The 15,512-nt window shown below is 41.0% G+C and overlaps 1 protein-coding gene across 2 annotated transcripts in view; it reads right to left on the bottom strand.

Annotated features, from left to right (window-relative positions):
• The window catches only part of FSTL5 (follistatin like 5), a 913,616-nt gene that overhangs the window by 377,977 nt on the left and 520,127 nt on the right, over positions 1 to 15,512 (bottom strand). For both annotated transcript variants that reach the window (XM_068278842.1, XM_068278843.1), the window contains exon 5: positions 5,764 to 5,960. In XM_068278842.1, the coding sequence (XP_068134943.1) occupies positions 5,764 to 5,960 (197 nt within the window). The remainder of the gene's footprint in view (positions 1 to 5,763; positions 5,961 to 15,512) is intronic.

Raw genomic sequence — 15,512 nt, 5'->3', positions numbered from 1 at the left:
GACCAGTTCCCCCGTGTGACATGATTGATTCACTTCACGTTGCCATTGAGACCTCGGCACTAGCCCCAATAGTGGACACTATCGGCCCAAAATTTTTTGGATTGGTGTGTGTGGAGAGAGGTGGTAGGATACGGTTTTGGTTGGGGCGGCTGGTAATAGTCAGCCTTGGGCGGTAAGAAGTACAAATCCTGGCCCTGCATGCAGCACACATCTGCACTAAGTTTGAATGTTTTTACTGAGCTACAATGGAATCTCTGGAGTGCCCCAGGTTTCATCTAGAAAGGAAACATATGATGGCAAGTTCACTGGGCACAAAGCAAACAAGTCCTTAATTGTATGTAGCTCCTATCACCGAAAAAAAATCAAATTTGAATTCTGGCCACAAAAAAAACAAAAAACATTATCTTACCTAATGCTGAGGCATTGCTAGCAGTTCCTTTATTTTGGATATGGAAACTTTTAATCCAGTAAACCCATTGAGATGGTTTAAAAAATCCCAAGCAATCATCTAATAGAGCCCAGCCACTGCAACTGTGTCTTCTGATCACTGCTTCCATATACTAAGCAACTGTTAAGGTAGGTACCCATACATCTAGCGACTTGGTGACCGTTCAACTGGACATGCTGCAAGATATTGGGTAGTCACGGTTGATCGGGTCTATTGGGTGTGAAGCAATAGTGGCGAGTGATATCCGGATAAATGACTAAACCCCTGGTGCTGTTCCCCCTAATGTTAAATGGGCTCCCCGGTAACCACGTGGGCATGTGTATGCGGATTGCAGAGCCAGCGGAGGATGTGGACAGGTAAAGTTTAGCGCACCAGGCACGAGTAGGGAAACTTTCAACTTTTTAGGAGACAGTATAGGGCCGGCAAGGTGGCGGATGTGGCGTCACAAGGCCGATTCTGAATCGTTTTCAGCATAAAATTGATCGGGAATTGGCCTGTGGTGCATGGGTAGGCAACAGATCCCTCTCCGATCAGATTCAGACAGAGATCTGTCTCTTAGTCAATCTGCACATACATGGTCTGTCTTTTTAAACAGTTTTTAATTATTTTATATATTATGGAACCCTCGGGTTATCAGTTACTTTGAGTTTCTACCCCTGTTGGTGGGTTCACATTTTCAAACCTTTTTATGGTTAGGTTCACAGTGGGGCATTGTGCTGTGTTCCCTGCATAACAAGAATGCAACACAATGTAATTAAAAAGTCACGCTAAGGTCACGTTATGTTATGTTGAAGCATAGTTCGACCCGCCCCCTATACTACATAATTGGGCTAAACTTTGACCCTCCACATCACAGTCAGCAGACACAGGGCAGCCAATCAGGCTGCACTCCCTCCTGGAGCCCCCTCCCCCTTATAAGAGGCAGCAGGATCGGCAATGTTCTCACTCTTTGTGCTGCTGTATTAGTGAGAGAAGGAAGAGACATTAGAGAGATAGGGAAAGCAATAGTTAGGAGGTCTGTTAGCTTGCTCCTTGCTGACATTTGTTGAAGAAAAGCACCCCAAAACTGCTCTTTTGAGAGCTAATGTTCTTCTGATATGTGTGTGTGTGTGTGTGTGTGTGTGTGTGTGTGTGTGTGTGTGTGTGTGTGTGTGTGTGTGTGTGTGTGTGTGTGTGTGTGTGTGTGTGTGTGTGTGTGTGTGTGTGTGTGTGTGCGTGCCAATGACACTGCATATACAGCCCTGTCTGTCGCAGCTGGCCCTTGCTAATTGCTGTACTGTGCCAGGCCCAGAACATTCAGTTCATACCTTTCACTGCCTCTGTGTGACTGCACTATGTATTATATACCACCAGCAGTCAGGTCAAAAAAGTGTTCAGTGCTTTACCTTTATCAAAATGAATGAGGCATGGATCCCGGAGGGATACTGCCTGCCCAAATACTAAGTCAGTCCCCACACAGCATCTCTGCCTGCCGGTCGCTGCTGCCTGCCCCAAGACTAAGTCAGCTCCCACACAGCATCTCTGCCTGCAGGCCACTTAACTGCCTTCTCCGCCACCACCAACAGGGTCCAGACCAGGACTCCAGGTTGATTCCTGAATTTTTAAGGCCGCTGCTAGCAGGGTCCACTAACAAAAACAATAATATTTTTTTCTGGTGCGTGTACATGCCTGCCTAATTTTTCTGGCTGCACTGCGGCTGCAACAACAAAACAAAAGGCATATACATGTGTCAATTCCCCTTCGTGATCGTTACCTTGCAGCTGTGAAGGGGCTTGCATATCGCAATGAAGCAATGACCGGCTATATGAGTGTGTTGGGGGGCACACCTGACCCAAGATAATAAGGTTGTTGCCTCATTGAGGATAGTTGTTCTGTCATTGAGCTACCTCAGCCCGACCATATGGACTTGAAAACCAGCATCGCCTGCACTCTCGCCATCGTGCACTCCAGTCCAGCACAGCCATCACTACACAAACAGCTGTTTGCGGTGCGTTACACGGTGAGTTTGGTGTGAAGCAGTACACTACTTACACTACCTGATCCATGTGTACACACACAAGATGTTTTCAAGCACTTTAGACCTCCAATTTAGCAATGCAATGTGATTTCTGCTTTTTAGAGATTATAACCCTGCTGTGCGGCAAATCCGTAATTTTCCCCGGGACTTTTGGCATGTATCCCACTCCTCCATGCCCCCCTCCAGGTGTTAGACCCCTTGAAACACTTTTTCCATCACTTTTGTGGCCTGCCCATTGAAGTCTATTGCGGTTCAAAAAGTTTGCAGGTTCGCAAACTTTTTCAGAAGTTCGAGTTTGAGGTTCGCGAACCGAAAATCGGAAATTTGAGCCATCTCTAACAGTCAATGCAAAGTATGCTTCACTGTCTCTGTTGATGCATGTGGTATACAGTAACGTACTTCATGCAGTGAGTTGTGATACTGTAGTGTGCTGCAGTGCATCACGGCTGAACATGGAAACCATCCCTTTTATGTCTCTGAAAGCTAAACACACTTCCAGAATCACTAGAATGCAGCAATGTGCAAGCTTGTTATTTTGTACAGAACCACAATAATCCAACTATTAACCACTTAAGCCTATGCGGGCGAGTATTCTCGTTCAGATAGGTGCCACTCAAGGCTAACTGGACAAGTTTTCTCGTCCAGTATTTAAGCAGCAGGGTGTGCGCCTATGCGCTCTTGACCGCCGCCCTGAGCAGTGGTATTTCCGTATCGGCAGTTGGGAAAGGGAAGCAAGGCTTCGCCGAACCAATTGCAGTGCCTGTAATGAATGGACATGAGCCTGATCAGGGGCCAAGTCCATTCATAACAAGGTACGTGAATGAAAGTAAAAAAAAAAAAAAAAAAAAACACTTCCTGGTAAACCAGGGAGTGTTTCTAGCACCATGTAGTGGCAAAAAGTTAAATTACACTTACCACAGATTTTTTTTTATTAAAAAAATAATATAATGAAACCCTTCCAAAGCACCCTCCCGGCCCCCACCCCAGTTACCAAGCAAACAGACTGAAAAAAATCCATAATAAAATCCATAAATAGTTGCCTTAGGGCTTTTTTTTATATTTATGTCATGAGGGTATAATACTGTTATTTTAGTACATAAGGACTTACAACTGATGGAACACAAAAGAAAAAAACAAACATAAAAAATACACCTTTATTTCCACATAATTTATTTACACCATACATTGTACTAGGAACATCATATAAATGTTGTCATAAAGGGACTAATGGATAAATCAAATGGGTGTGTTTTATTTATAATAGCATTGCTTGTTGATTTCATATGAAAATATACATTAATTGAGATTAATAAATGGGAAAATGGGAAACATAAAAGGTTGTTTCCGTTAACCCTTCTCTGTAACTTGTGTATGTGTGTAAGTCACTAGATATACATTGTATATGAACTGTAGCTCTTAGAAAAACATTATTTTTTGCACTAGTGATGACCACTGACCCCAGGCATCAGCTAAAGAGAAGCCTTAAAGTGGACCTGAACGTTTACTCTGCTCTAAAAAAAAATACACAACAGCATAATAACACTTAAAAAAAAACATTTCTTTGTTACAGGTGATACAAATCTTAAAATAAATCTAAACTGTTTTTGCTTGCTGATTCATGGAAGCAGACATACTGTTAACAGCCTGTAGTGGTGCTCATCCCAAGCTCGTGATCACAAGTACTCGTGATCACGAGCCATTTTTTGTGATCACGAGGTCGCATTAGTGCCGATCATGAATGCACTCATGATCACTGGTCGGTATTCGTGATTCAAAACCTGCCAACTTTAGCAGTTATTAGCAAAGCCTGTTTATGTACCAGAAACACCAAATCTGCCAGATATGTTAAGAAGAACTGGGGACAAGAGGACATTTTTGTTTTCAAAAAGACCTAATAGTTTTTGAGAAAATCGATTTTAAAGTTTTAAAGGAAAAAAGTATACATTTAAATGCGGTAAATGACAGTTAAAGTATTTACCACATTTAAATGCATACTTTTTTCTTTTGAAGTTTTAAAATCGATATTCTCAAAAACTATAAGGTCTTTAAAAAAAAATCCTCTTGTTCCCACTGTTCTTCTTAACATATCTGGCAAATTTGGTGTTTCTAGCATGTAAGGGGGCTTTGATATTAACCGTTAAAGTCTACGGGTTTTTAATCACGAATACACAGTAATTAGATTGCGGTTTTACTGTATTTCCAATAAAAAATCTGCATTTTTGAACTCGGAAAACAGATATATTGCATTACCGCCACTTGGTAATTTTAACCCAATCACAGAGTTTGGAAGCATTGGACCAATCAGAGAATGCAGAGTCAACTCAGAAGTATTTGGCCAATCAGAGAATATAAAAAAAAATGACAAAAAAAAACTGCTGGGAAATCAGATTTCTCCAGAAATACCGCATATCTTCAACTCAGTAGTTTTAGCCCAATCACAGAACTTGAAAGCAATGGACCAATCAGAGAAGGCAAAAAAAAAAACAAAAAAAAGACTACTCATAAAGCAGACATGGAAATCCGCAGAATCGGTAATTGGCATTGGCAGAAATCTGAATTTCTGCAGAATTGAAAATCGGCAGTTCCGACCATCCCTACTGTGGATGTCCTTGGCAGGTTTTGGGGCACCAATATTAATGGTTATGTATAGAGAGCTTGGGGGGCCCAATGTAAAACTTGCACAGGGAACATAGCTCCTTAGCTACGCCACTGGTTGGCCCCTCTCACATAACTCTAAGCAGCAGAGTTTTATTTTTTGCACAAGGTTATCGTTTTGCTTAGGTCTATTATCAACTTGTAGCTGAAGCTAAAGAAAAAAGTTTGTGTACCCCTGTAGAAACTGAGCAAATAATTTTAAGCTGCAGTTGACTGAAGCTGACCTACTGGTGACCTGCATTAAAACTGATGTTAAATGACAGCTTAACCAAAGTCAACAGTCTAGCTATGCATCCCCGTAAACAGAATGTTTAAAATAAATCCAGCCCAGGTTTGGAAGGTCATGTATGTTCTGTAGTGTTCTGCACTAGAAGCTAGAACTAACTATCAGCTAGAAAAAAAAGTCTCCAATGAATCAATTATTGACTTCAGCAACCCAAACATTCTCACTTAGATTTTCAGGTGTAAATTATTTTGTTTTATTGGGGAATGAGCTGAATTATTGTGAATGCACTCTGTAAAGGGTTGCACCATAAGTTTACTTTATAGTAAATGATGAAATGAATACCAGTATCTATATTTTAAATGGGGGAAAAAATCAAATTTCAAAATTGGGAACTATTACTAGAAACCATTTCTTTACCTGAGTTAATTCATTTGTGTCCACCAGTCCATTGCTGTCACTGTCAAAATATTTGAACATCTGATCAACCAAGATCTTTTTGAGGGCAAATTTATCAGTATTAACTTTCTCTGTGTCTTTTCTGACATGTTTCTGGTTCTGAGAATCCAGTAATGTATTCTTCATCTTTGTGTATTCCATCGATTTGCACTTGTCTCCTGAATAAAAGCATGAAAATGCATTCAATTAGTTAAATGGTTTATATCAAAGACACTCTAACACATCTCAAAATAAATATAAATGCATAGATGGACTAAAAATAGCTCTTGATAGTTACAAAATAAAGTCATGATGAGAGACGCAGAGTAGCTTTTAGGTAGAAGTATCAACATGTCTTGTTGAAATAAATTGACTTGGATATCAAATCTGTTAAAAGAGTCTATATAAAGAGACACTGAAGCAAAAAAAATATGATATAATGAATTGGTTGTGTACTATGAATAATTACTAGATGATTAGCAGCAAAGAAAATATTCTCACATTTTTATTTTCAGGTATATAGTGTTTTTTCTAACATAGCATCATTTTATAATATGTGCAGATTACACAACATTCAGCATTCAAAATGATTCTTTCAGAGCAGTCTGTGAACTAATGACCTCTCCTCTGGCAGAGAAAAAGAAAATTGTTCACTAACACTTGAGATAATAAAAGTCAGAAGACAGCCCTCTCCACGACTTTGAAAGTCATAGAGCTTAATGGCTTTAATGGCTTTTTGCATAGAGATAACAACTGGAGTTTGTTAACTCTTCCTGTACTGGAAACAATTAGACTGATGTATCTGATCTTAATGTTTTATTTCTTATCTGTACTACACATACAAATCATAATATCATAATGTTTTTTTCGCTTCAGTGTCTCTTTAAATTAAAATGACAAGTTGTACTTTTAATACAGTGTTGCTACCAACAGTGTTCACATTCAGGATTTTCAGATTTCTTAGCCAGACCAACACTTAATCATAATGAAGGACAAAAGAGAAGTAAACTGGTTGCTTGTTCAAATAAATCTTGATTTCTGGAATGCAAGCAAAGTTTGCCACACAAATGGAACCAAATTATATGTTAAAGGTTTAGCAAATTCTTTAATGCAACTGAAACTATATTTTTGATGAGTTTACAGTAATAATAATAAGTATTATGTTCGAAGACATAACAAAAAAAGTTGTTTAAGTGATACCTTTAATGACTAACTGTGACAAACACAATTGCTAATTCCCAGATAGAGCAATTTCCTGCCTTTATCTGGTCAGCAGATGCCAGTCAGCCAACCAGGTGTACTATTATATATCCTTTGCCTGCTGTACCAAATCTAGCAGGAATTGCATAAATTAGCATTCAGGTGGGAGGCGTCGGTTGGATGCAATCGTGTAGGCACATCTCCCACACGGTCCCCTCCCTAACCACTCACCTGTCAACCACATCCTAGAAGCTGTAAAAAAATAAATTTAAAATCACAAAAACTGGTCCGTATGACAGCTGGGGGCCCCAGTCTCTCTTACTGGCGGGGGCCCCCAAACCGCCATGCGATACCTATAAGGGAGTTAGCAATTGTCTTTGTTGCAGTTAGCATTCAGTTTAGAGGCAGTGGGGGGGGGGGTGAGTTCCCTGGAGGTGAAAGGTCCAGGGCTTGCCCGCACTTCCCTCTAGGTATCGCATGGCGGTTTGGGGGCCCCAGCCAGTGAGAGAGACTGGGGCCCCCGGCTGTCATGCGGACCAGTGTTTGTGAATGACTAACTGTACAAGATTTCTTTGCAAGTTTTTGAAACGTTAAGCTTCTTTTTCAGGCATGTTACAGAACTGGATCAGAACCATACAAAGTAATGTCACATACAGAAACTTATGTATAATTTTTTAGGGTATACAGCAATCTGACACCATGTTTCAGTCTTCTCTTTTAGAAATGTAAAGGGATCTCATCCAAGTTTAGATCTATTCACCCTGAGAGCATTTGACAACGGGTAGAGACACACACACACCAGTGTTGCTCACAAATTTTTGCCAAAGTTATTTGCGCATTGAAAATGGCTTGGCGTTTTTGAGAATTTTTTTTTTTGAAAAATACACTGTATTTTGGTGAAATATATGGTGAAAATTCGTAAAAAAAATGTTTTACAGTAAAAACATGACATTTTTTTATTTTTGCCATAAAAAAACATGCAAAAATCTTTTCTTTTTAGAGTGAAAATTCACACACAAATCACAAACTTATTGCAAAATGATTTTTGATGTCATTTTCACTCGAAAGTTGAATTTACCATTGTTTTATCAAACTTTAATGTGAAAAATAATATCAGCATTGTTGCCCATAACTGACACACACTAATCAAATTAAATAAGAAACACAGAGAGCCCAATATAGTGTAGTATGTATTGAAAACCATGGATAAATGTAAGTGTGAGATGAATATACTCACAAACATGAGTTACCTCTTAGGCAACCACTGTAGATGCAGGTGAGGAGATTAGACCTGTCCTCACTCAGGATTAAGATGTCACTCTCTGTAGATCAGGAAAGTAGGGGTAGGTCACCCCTCCACCAGGGGTGGACACAGTATTATCGTAAGAGAACAGAGGCGCCAGCAGGATAAAAGGTAATAACATTTTTAAAATTTGCTGGGAGGCAGTGGTGGACTTACCTCCGGAAAGCAGACTCAAAATACTGTCTGAATTAAACAAATACATTTATTATTAGGACCCCAAAAGATGCAACGTGTTTCGCAGCCACAGCCCGCTTCATCAGGCAATGAGATAGGGGACAAACAGTAGCTCGTCAGTAGCACGAATAGCGCCTCAAATGTATTTGTTTAATTCAGACAGTATTTTGAGTCTGCTTTCCGGAGGTAAGTCCACCACTGCCTCCCAGCAAATTTTAAATTTTGTATTACCTTTTATCCTGCTGGTGCCTCTGTTCTCTTTCGATACTAATCAAATTAGCTAATTGCCAACAATATGTTATATCCCTGCCCTTCACTCAAATTTTGCATAGCGTTAAAGTTTCCATGGATCAGGGTACAGTACTAGTATAGTACAGTTGATAGGAAGGCATAATGTGTGGGGGAGACGATTTATAAATAATATTATAAAATGGAGAAATAATGCCCCCAAATTAACAAGACTTATGTTGTATTTTTGTTTACAGTATGTGTACATTGAATGCCTGTTATATATGGGAAATACTGATAACCAAAGTATGCCGTACACCCTCAGTAAGCCATTATGTGCAGGACTTCTCTAGTTCTTCTATTAAAATCAACTAAAACTAACTTTTTTTTACCCTATCAACTAACCCTGAACGGCCAAAATGTCTGCATTAAAACAAATCACTCTATCCCAATAACTACAACGGGGCCTAGTTTACATAACATAGTACATCAGGATCCCCCATGGTAAAATGTATGATTCCGTTATTTTCTTGTTAATGTAAAAAAAAAGATATTACAACACACCTTTGAAAAGTGAAATATTTTACTATAGGTGTCCCTGTCTTTATCACTCATCAGGGCTCATTGACAGTATACATTGTGAGCATTTTCAAAGGTAAGCATAGGGAATCTAGCTAATTAGTCCCAGGCTGACACAGCCTTGGAAGAAGTGCCTGGTGGCGCGAAATGGCCATCAGGCTTACTTTGTGCCCTGCACCCACTGTTTGAATCCATCAACTTCGCGGTATGCTTTGAATTTCAAGTCATGTATCCACTATGCAAGATGTGTGTTCGCTCAAATACATTTTGCATTTAAGCTTTAAACTCAGCAGTGCCAGGTGCCTCTCTTTCAAGTCTCAGCCATACATCTTAGCTCTGTGTTTCTTCTACATAAACACCTAGAGCACACTGACTTCTCTCTACTACCGCAGCGGTGTTCCCTGCTTCTGCATTCAATGGGACTATTTTATACCATCGGAGTGCCGACTTCCTTATTTCTTTTTCATACGATCTGTGTATTTATACATAGATTACCACTGAGAATATGATATCATTGGTCTACTCCAGCAATAATGGCATCATCTCTGAATTCTCACTAGCGTATTAATGTTTTTTCTTTTTAACTCCAGTATCTACAAATTTTAGTGCATTCATTCATTGACTTTAGTGTTTGCTTATATTACAGAAGTATGAGAAAAATCCATCACAAATTCAACATGCAGCTTAAATGTGGAAATAGATTCCCTGTCCTTTACACGTTTGATGGATTATTCATTCATAAGCATGTTTAGAGAGGCTTCAGTCCTTTTCCTACCAATTAATTTTTTTGTGCTTTTATCTGTGATAATTAAGACCAAAAGCAAAAGATAAAGATGGATGCATCATATACAAAGCTCCCACAGTTTGCTATTCTATAGCCTACCAATTATGACTACCTATGCAAAACAGACATTGGTGAAAAAATCTGATTGGCACACAGTTATTCAGGAATATTGTAGAAGAAATGTACTCACTTATGAAAGGTAAGAAAAAAAACATGCAAAAGGCAGTTAGTTTGCACATATGTATCACTAGTGCTAGATTCATTTTCAGTAAATAATAATAATCAGTCATTAATAAACATACAAAAGCAATCACTTTTTCATATAAAAACTTGTGCCTGGGTTTTTTTGGGAACTTTTACACTTAAACAATGATGCAAGGATACTTGGAGCAAATTGGAGCACCTGCTCAAAGCAACCGAGCAGAGCTCCTAATGTAGATATGTGCTCTGCTTATGCACTAGTTTTGTTCCAACATCCCATATTTTGGAAGAGAAAATTTTACTCCACAGTCCTTTCCTCAACTGACCATTTTCAGATGGATTGGAATATGATCATCGTATGCATACTTATTATTATGCTGCCCAGTCAGTTGAACACAGAGTTAGCCGAATTGACGCTTAACCCTGCTGCTGCTGAAATTCCAGGTGACATTAAATACTATTCATCCTCCGAGTTGTAGCAACTCAAAACATGTAATTCAGGGACTGGCTATTGCACCTGAATTACACTGAAAATCCTGCTGCACTGCTATAGACATAATAACACTAAGTCAGGCACTACGCAGGGTAGAGTGCGCACCTAGACAAAATTGTAAGTCTTAAAGGGGTTAACATCCAAAAATAAAACATTGCCATAAATAGTAAGTGCCCCCCATAAACATGTAAACCCTTTTTGTTCAAAAATAGGTCCCTATATGTCCCCAATTTTTTTTCTCCCTTGATCTGGGGCCTATGCCTAACTGCACGAACTGTGCAGTGCTAGTGGGATTGTGGGAAGTCTTTTTTTGTTTTGCTACAGTAACAAGCTTATCTCATCATGCAAATAACAGAAATCGTTCTATTTCTGATAAGATAATGAATGACACTATGACCAAAAGCTAATTGAATTCCCCTTCCTCTGAGTAGTAATACACAGTAATGTAAGCCTGTTGTGTAGGTGATGTTTGCTGTGGGAGGAACTCTAAGCTCTGGCAATAGGGAGGGAAAATTAACACTGAGCTGGGTTGAAGAAAGGCAACACAGTAAAACAGTAAGATGGGAACCAGCAGAATTTTTTTTTTCATATCACATTTCTCCTAAATCTGACAATGAACATAAATAACAACAGTATAGGTAAGTGAAATAGGAATTACCTATTGAATAATTTATTTAAATTTTTCCAATTAATATGGAGTTTCATCCAACTTTAACCCTCCTGGCGGTTTGCTAAAAAATCGCCAGGGGGCAGCAAATCTTTTTTTTTAATTTTTTTTTTTCATGTAGCGAGACAAAGTCTCGCTACATGATAGCCGCTGCTCAGCGGCATCCCCCCAGCCCCTCCGATCGCCTCAGGCGATCGGCGATCAGGAGATCCCGTTCAGAGAACGGGATCTCCTGGAGGGCTTCCCCCGTCGCCATGGCGACGGGCCGGGATGATGTCACCGACGTCATCGACGTCGTGACGTCAAAGGGGATTCCGATCCACCCCATAGAGCTGCCTGGCACTGATTGGCCAGGCAGCGCACGGGGTCTGGGGGGGGGCGGCTGCGGCGCGACGGATAGCGGCGGATCGGCGGGTAGCGGCGGCGATCGGGCACTGCACGCAGCTAGCAAAGTGCTAGCTGCGTGCAGCAAAAAAAAAAAAATTATGCAAATCGGCCCAGCGGGGCCTGAGCGGTGCCTTCCGGCGGCATGGCCCGAGCTCAGCTCGGGCTTACCACCAGGAACGTTAAGAGCAAATGGTTATTTGTTAGTTATCTACGAAGAGCCTTATGACACCTTTTGGTGGTCCGTGCATGCCCTCTCCCCTGCAGTTGTACTTACTATGTATTGTATCATTATGCTGCCATAAAAATGGCTTTCACTAATAATATAAAAGGGAAAGAATAGTCCTAATTTATAATCATATCTATACCAATATAATGCAGCTCACTGTACAGTGTGCATGCTGTGCATCTTTAATAGCATACTGCCCTAAAGATATCATTTAAGTATTTTTATTGGCTGGAAATGATATCTAATTAAGCAACAATCAGCCTTTTCTTTTGACTGCTGACTGTTCTATTTTTAGTAGTCACAAGATGCCAATGATGGCTGTTTTACCTGAATCTTTCTGCCTTAAAGCAGTTAAAAACTCTGACAACATTTTCAACAAAAATGTGTTTTCCTACTTTTTATAACCCATACAATTATCATATTTGCTTTTGTGCACAAGTATTATTATTCATTTAGACATTATAACTTCCCAAAGTTCAGTTAATTTATTTGTAAAGCTGCTGGAGCCAGGCAAGGAGCCCAGCAAAGCCGGCAACATGTAGGGGACACTGCGCCCACCAAAGCCTGCCACAGCCGACCGAAGTATGGGGGAACATACAGCAAAGCCGGCCAAAGCCGGCTAGAACACGTGGCGAACACCATTAGCGGCAGAGCACGTGGTGGATGATATGCAATGCCGCGTCAATTCACAGTAAGGCTGCGATTTTCATCTTATATCTGACAGTAAATGTTTCTTGTGTGGCGGGGTAAGGTTTTTACATAGCAGAGCTGGAGGTCACCATGGCAACATATTGAAGCAGCGCTACACAATGTTTTTATATAGCATGTAGTAGAGTCTACATGCAGGGATCTCTTTTGAAATGCCAGCCCTATTCCTCCTATAGGCTGAGAAGGCTCCCCAGGGAGAAGATACTCTCTACCCCCATGTCACACTGTGATGAGACTAGCAGCAGCAGCAGCAGCAGCATCTAGTGAGTGAGAGGTGAGAATATACAATATGCTGCTGTTTAGTGCTTTCATGTAACCCCACAGCAGATCACTACACTGGTATCTAGACTCAATACACTAAGATGAGGGATATGACAGCACCTGATTAAATATTTTAGGAGTCTTTTGGGTTCAGAATCTTTTTTTTCTTTCTTTCCCTCCTCTAAAACTAGGTGCGTCTTATAATCCGGTGCGTCTTATATTCCGAAAAATACGGTATATCATATGCTGTAAATAATCTTTTAGAGCAAAGAAGAAATTCTGGGTTATATTCCACTTTAAAGAGACTCTGTGACAAAATGTTCAGCCTTATTTCTTCTGTCCTATAAGTTCCTATACCTGCTCTAATGTGGTCTGTCTTACTGCAGCCTTTCCTAGTTGCACAGTGGCTGTATTATCTCTGTAATATAATCTAATCTTATTTCCTTTGTCAGCTTTGTCAGCTCAGGTAGGAATGTGCTGCTCTACTGTGATAGGTAGAAGGTATACACACCCTCTCCACGCCCCCTCCAGGCTCTGTATGAGTCACAGACTGAGCTTCTCTCAGCCTATCACATGCTGGTTAGCAGCCATGTTTTTTGTTTGTAAACACTGCCTAAAACTGGCAATTACAAGCCAAGACTGCAGCAGGGAGTGGCAGAAACAGCAACGAGGGGCCCAGGAGAACATAATGAATACAATGGTATGCTTGTTATTGTAAGAATTTTAGAGTATAGATTCTCTTTAAAAGCCTTTTTTAATAGGCAGATTTTACTGATAGACATCTATGCTTGCTGTCCAAGTTTGACATTATGTAAAAGAGAATGTGTTACTAGCCTCATACACTGTTCAGTTAACCACTTGAGGACCCACCCTTTACCCCCCCTTAAGGACCAGCGCTAGTTTGATTGATCTGTGCTGGGTGGGCTCTGCAGCCCCCAGCACAGATCAGGGTGCAGGCAGGGAGATCAGATTGCCCCCCTTTTTTCCCCCCTATGGGGATGATGTGCTGGGGGGGTCTGATCTCTGCTGCCTGCGAGTGGCTGGCGGGGGGGGGCACCTCAAAGCCCCCCTCCGCGGCGAAATGCTCCCCCTCCCTCTCCTACCTGGCCCCCTTTGGTAAGCCGGGCTGCACAGGACGCTATCCGTCCTGTGCAGCCAGTGACAGGCTGTCTCCTGTCACATGGCGGCGATCCCCGGCCGCTGATTGGCCGGGGATCGCCGATCTGCCTTACGGCGCTGCTGCGCAGCAGCGCCGTACAAATGTAAACAAAGCGGATTATTTCCGCTTGTGTTTACATCTAGCCTGCGAGCCGCCATCGGCGGCCCGCAGGCTATTCACGGAGCCCCCCGCCGTGATTTGACAGGAAGCAGCCGCTCTTACGAGCGGCTGCTTCCTGATTAATTAGGCTGCAGCTGGCGACGCAGTACTGCGTCGCTGGTCCTGCAGCTGCCACTTTGCCGACGCACGTTATGAGTGTGCGGTCGGCAAGTGGTTAATTATCATATACTGCTTTAACCAAATACTGACAATGTTTTAAGGTGGTCACTAACAATGCAATTTGCCAAATAATCATTTACCAACGATTATTCATATTGACGATTGGAAATGATCATTCCAATCGTTATTCATATTAACGATTGGAAATGATCATTTGGGACCATTAATGGACAGGTTTATCAGTGGTCTCAAACGATAATTTGTGATCATACATAAAGTAATTGTTTGTAAACGATCGTTATGTAAATTGTGTCTTTAGTGGCCTGGTCAAACAGAGTGAGCATAGTAGATGGCTGTTTATGCCCTTTCATGACTGCAAGTTGTTGTACACATAAATACAAAATAAGATGAGTTAAGCAGCCCTGGTTGTTTTGTTTAGTGATGTGTGTAAGGACATGCCATTAATACAATTGAGGGATGAGCTTATAAATGTGAATCTTTGTTTTGCCTGTGTCAGAACAGAAATAGACCCTTTGTATATGCAGACCACAGCAGAGACTGACTCTCCAAGCCACTTTCCATCATTTCAATACTTCCTTCCTTCTTCAAAGCCTGAAGGAGGAAGTATTAGAGTGATGGAACATGGGGTGGAGTGCAGTGGTGAGGGGTGGTAATAAGCGTGCGTTAACCAACTCTGCCATGACCAGCATGTACAAAGGCTCTGTTTCTGGATCAAAGATTCACATTCGTAAGCTTACCCCAAATAGTTATTGACTGACTAGAATTAAGATCACCCTAAAATGACCTATGAACTATGGAAAGAGGTTGCACTATTAGGTAAGCTAGACTCCCCCCCCCCCATAAATAAATAAATAATTCAGTCCTCACTTTCTTGGCTAACAATCCAAGGTGTCCTTTATTTTCTTGGCCTTATCTTCAGCAATCCAGAGAGACAAATCACTGTTTCATAACTGCTTTTCCTGCAGGAATTTCCTTTAAAGTTCCTTTAGTGGAAAACTGCTTGTCCTCTCCATAAAGTGGAGCTAGTCCTGAGCCAAGCAGCATGCATGTTCAACACATTT

The sequence above is a fragment of the Hyperolius riggenbachi genome, chromosome 1 (assembly GCF_040937935.1).
Source record: "Hyperolius riggenbachi isolate aHypRig1 chromosome 1, aHypRig1.pri, whole genome shotgun sequence".
Classification (NCBI taxonomy): Eukaryota; Metazoa; Chordata; class Amphibia; order Anura; family Hyperoliidae; genus Hyperolius; species Hyperolius riggenbachi.
The sequence above is the reverse complement of the archived record's forward strand: the minus strand, read 5'-3'. Positions and strand labels throughout refer to the sequence as shown.